Source organism: Stegastes partitus, unplaced genomic scaffold (assembly GCF_000690725.1).
Source record: "Stegastes partitus isolate 25-593 unplaced genomic scaffold, Stegastes_partitus-1.0.2 Scaffold670, whole genome shotgun sequence".
Classification (NCBI taxonomy): domain Eukaryota; kingdom Metazoa; phylum Chordata; class Actinopteri; family Pomacentridae; genus Stegastes; species Stegastes partitus.
Window position 1 is genome coordinate 142,209 of NW_007578401.1, and position 3,887 is coordinate 146,095.

At 45.0% G+C, this 3,887-nt stretch overlaps 1 protein-coding gene across 2 annotated transcripts in view; it reads left to right on the forward strand.

Annotated features, from left to right (window-relative positions):
• The first annotated feature begins 28 nt into the window (after positions 1-28).
• The window catches only part of zc3h14 (zinc finger CCCH-type containing 14), a 7,789-nt gene continuing 3,930 nt past the window's right edge, over positions 29-3,887 (forward strand). For both annotated transcript variants that reach the window (XM_008290387.1, XM_008290388.1), the window contains exons 1-9: positions 29-168; positions 498-540; positions 632-746; positions 1,373-1,413; positions 1,546-2,039; positions 2,199-2,362; positions 2,472-2,572; positions 2,656-2,814; positions 3,660-3,728. In XM_008290387.1, coding sequence (XP_008288609.1) covers positions 133-168; positions 498-540; positions 632-746; positions 1,373-1,413; positions 1,546-2,039; positions 2,199-2,362; positions 2,472-2,572; positions 2,656-2,814; positions 3,660-3,728 — 1,222 coding nt within the window. In that variant the 5' untranslated portion in view covers positions 29-132. The remainder of the gene's footprint in view (positions 169-497; positions 541-631; positions 747-1,372; positions 1,414-1,545; positions 2,040-2,198; positions 2,363-2,471; positions 2,573-2,655; positions 2,815-3,659; positions 3,729-3,887) is intronic.

A 3,887-nucleotide genomic window follows, 5' to 3' on the forward strand; every position in this document is an offset into this window, starting at 1 on the left:
CTTTTTGACCCTGCTCGGCTCCCTTCGCCAGTCACGTGATCTTTGTGTCATATTTGTCCCTGGTGGTTAGCGGTTTAGCTGCAGAAACGCTTGCTTCTTTTCTAACTTGTTTTCTTGAATAAACCGGCGAACATGGAAATCGGGACTGAAATCAGCAAGAAGATCAGAGTGAGTAACGATGCGGGCTGGTTTGGTTTCCTTCCCGCTGAGCGTTGGTGCTACACAGCCGCTGCTAGCTAGCTAGCTAGCATTAGCTTGCTAGCTGACGTTTGTCAGGCGAGCAGAAGACAAACTTGTTTTTATTTTCCAACCTCGAGGGTTTGCTGCCTTACTTGCGTCCAGGCAGGCGGGTTTTCAGACTGCTTAAATTGTTTTTCAGTGATATTAAGATTACTTCTGGTGTATATAATGTTGAACTGCGTGTTCTCCTGTTGGGTATTAGCCTAGCTAGCATGCTGCCCTTAGTTTGGTTAAATAGCATCTTCGATGTGTTTCAGGCTGCTATCAAAGGGAAACTCCAGGAGCTCGGTGCATATATTGGTAAGTGAATTAAATTAAGAGATAGCTTCTGGTAAAACAGCTACTTCTATGAAACACAAACCGGATGTGTTTTTTGTCTTTACACCTGCAGATGAAGAGCTCCCTGACTACATTATGGTGATGGTGGCAAACAAGAAGACCCCCCAACAGATGACTGACGACCTCTCTCTCTTCCTGGGAAACAACACTTTTAAGTTCACAACCTGGTATGATCAAAATAAGTGATGCTGAACAATAATATAATATGTAATATTTCATTAGAGCCTGTCCATTGTCTGTAACATAGGAGACAACACCTGGCATCCTTACGTCAGAATTCAACCAAGTATTCCTTATATTGGAAATGATAATGGACAAATCAGTCCATCCAGAGGTGTCTGTAATGATATCTTCGATGATAACGTTGTGGACATCTGAGTGCCTGGTAACAGCCCTACCTTACATGCCAGCATCCAGCCGGACGTTTTTATCGTTCTCATTTTATCTGCCGGCATCACCATTTGAATACGGTTGCATTTTAAGGTGGACTTTTACATCCACTGCTCAAAGGAGCATCTGTTCGCTGGTCACACTATCTGATCGCTGTCCTTTGAATCCACATCTGAGCTGGGTGTGGATTAACTCAGGGGCTGAGAATCTGTCACCAATTTGTGCACAGATGGATAAATTTATGGCTAAAATTAACTTTCTCAAAGTCAGGAAAAAAGACATTTGCCTGCTTTGTTTATATTGTGTTTCAGTCTATATTCCTTTGTTTTCTTTTTATAATATGCACCAGGAACATGTCACAGGTCTTTGCCATCCCAATATTTTTTCCTTTGGTTGATTTTAGGCTACACGGTGTCCTGGAGAAATTAAGATCTGTTGCAGGAGGTGAGCCAGTCTCTGCTGAATACATTTAAGATTTCCTTCACTTTTTTAACTGTCAAATAGAAAATTGTCTGTTTTATGAGCACTGACATTTTGCTGTCACTCATGTTTTTCTCTCCTGCTTGGTTGTTTTAGAGCCTGCGTCCCTCAAACACCAGCTGCAGTCAGACGGTGGCGCCGTGGCCGGGAAGAGTCGATCGTCCGCCGGTGAAAACGGCCGAGCAGAGGAGTCAAAGGTGTTGACGGTGTCTAGCTCGCGTTCTGACAGGACTGAAGCACGCGTGTCCAGTTCTGCCCATGAAAGCAGGAAGGGGAGCTTGGAAAAGAGTTCCGCTCGGCACACCTCCACGGTTAAGCCCCTCATGGAGCCGCTCCCCTCAGAGGCTGTCATTGACATCAAGCCGGAGATGGATGACGACCTCATTGCCGAGGACCCCGTAGAAATCGGTGCCAACCACAGTCGCACACACGGTGCCGCCAGTCGACCAACCGCTGAAATCTACAGACCCGGCCAGAGCAAGTTTACATCAGCGAGCTCAGTGGACATGCATCGATCCACAGAAGGATCCTCCCACAACAGGCAGCAGGACAGCAGAAGCAGCAGGACCTCCAGAACCGCTACCAGCAAGGTACTGAAGAAATACACGGGCCTACTTTCAAAGAGGGATATTGTAAAACTTGCTTTGGTCTTATGGCAGCGCAAATTATTTTTGCCTATCGTGCTTATTTTCTGTCGACAATGTGTCAAATAAAGATCCATAATATCGATGTTTGCCTGCGTTTTTCAGCAGGAAGAGTTTTCACGTAAGCGGAAGGCACCGGTAGCGAGTTCTGTCATACGAGTTAACCGAGAAGCAGACGAGGACAGCGACGATGTGGAAGAAGAGGACACAAGTTATGGCGGCAGAGGCCTGTCCAGCAGAGTGTCGCTCCCCTCCAAACCAGAACGGAAGTCAGTGTGAACACCTAATAGCATCCTCAGGCTCAGTGTTTGGTGTATATTATTTTATCTGCCTCATGGATCCCTTTATGTCTGGACTTTGTCATGTGTGTTGTTTCAGACCTACCCTCCCACCAGCCAAGCAAGCCAACAGAAATCTGATCCTGAAGGCCATCTCTGAGGCGCAGGATTCCATCACCAAAACCACAGCTTACCCGACGAGTACGTTCCCTGCTGCTGAACATTTACCCATAACCACCCTGTAGCTGTTGCTGTAACTCTGTTATACTGACCTTCATCTGCAGTACCACAGAGACAGACTGTTCCTGTGGCGCCTCGTACTCGCCTGGCCAGCAGTGAAGAGATGACTGCAGCCATCCAGCTGGTGCAGGAGCACCTCCACAGCCTGGCGCCCAGGATGCAGGCGTACACCTCCACAGATCTACCTCCCTCCAGAACACCTGGTGGGTTTACATCTTAACTTTAATGTCTTTAATGTGCACTGCTTGAAAAACCCACCCGTCCAAAAGCCGGGGCGGTGATTAATGCTCTCACTGTTAGGTGATATAAATAATACGTGAAAGTAAAAAAGTTTTCAGTAGGAAGCTTCCAGAATGCTACAACAACGAGAAAGCTGACAGTTGTGGGTTTTTTTCAGTGGTATAACCAAAACACAAAGCTGGGTTGGCCAATCAGAAGCCTAAGAAAGAATCATACGTGTGGATGATTGTGGAAGAGTGACTGTACATTTATGTGTAAAGTCTTGTTAGCATAGTTAGCACCAGCGCTATGCACAAAAACACTTTATGTAGACAAAGGAGATAACGGTGCACACGCTGACTCTCACAACCAAGAACTCACGTTTTCCTGTCTACATGTGAAACTGGATTTCCTCAGTATTACCACCAAGAAAGAGTGTTTCCACAAAGTCAGTCCTCAGTGACCTACAGCTGTATTTATTCTACGACCAACAACCAAATCACAGAGACAAAGCTCCAGTGTAAAAATACCTGTGTGTGTGTGTGTGTGTGTGTGTGTGGTCTGAGTGTGTGGTCTGAGACGACAGGACAAGATGTTGTTTTGAACTCTCAAACCAAAAAACGCCAAAATTACACCTTTATCCTCAGCAAGACACTTTTAAAAATAAAGAATCGTCAAACGTACAAGTTTCCCACGGTCCTTATCATATCGTCTTACTTTCGTTTTCACCTGAAAAATGTATCTTGATGTGAGCTTAAAGCTGCGATTTCATCACAATCTTCTGAATCTGTTTCATCCTCTGCTTCAATGTTTCACTTCTTCCTCTCAGTTCAAGCCAGATCATTAGCTTCACGCCTTCAGTTGGAGGGCAGCGACGGAAGAGAGCACAATGAGTATGGTGCGTCTTTTTACTCTTTTTGTTTTTTAACAGCATTTTTTTTAGACAAACGTTATAGTATTTGAATATTTGTAAGCTGTTATTCCCCAGTGAAATTCACACAACTTCAAACATCTGAAATTGAGTAAGAAATAATAAATACAGTCGTGACTCGATAAT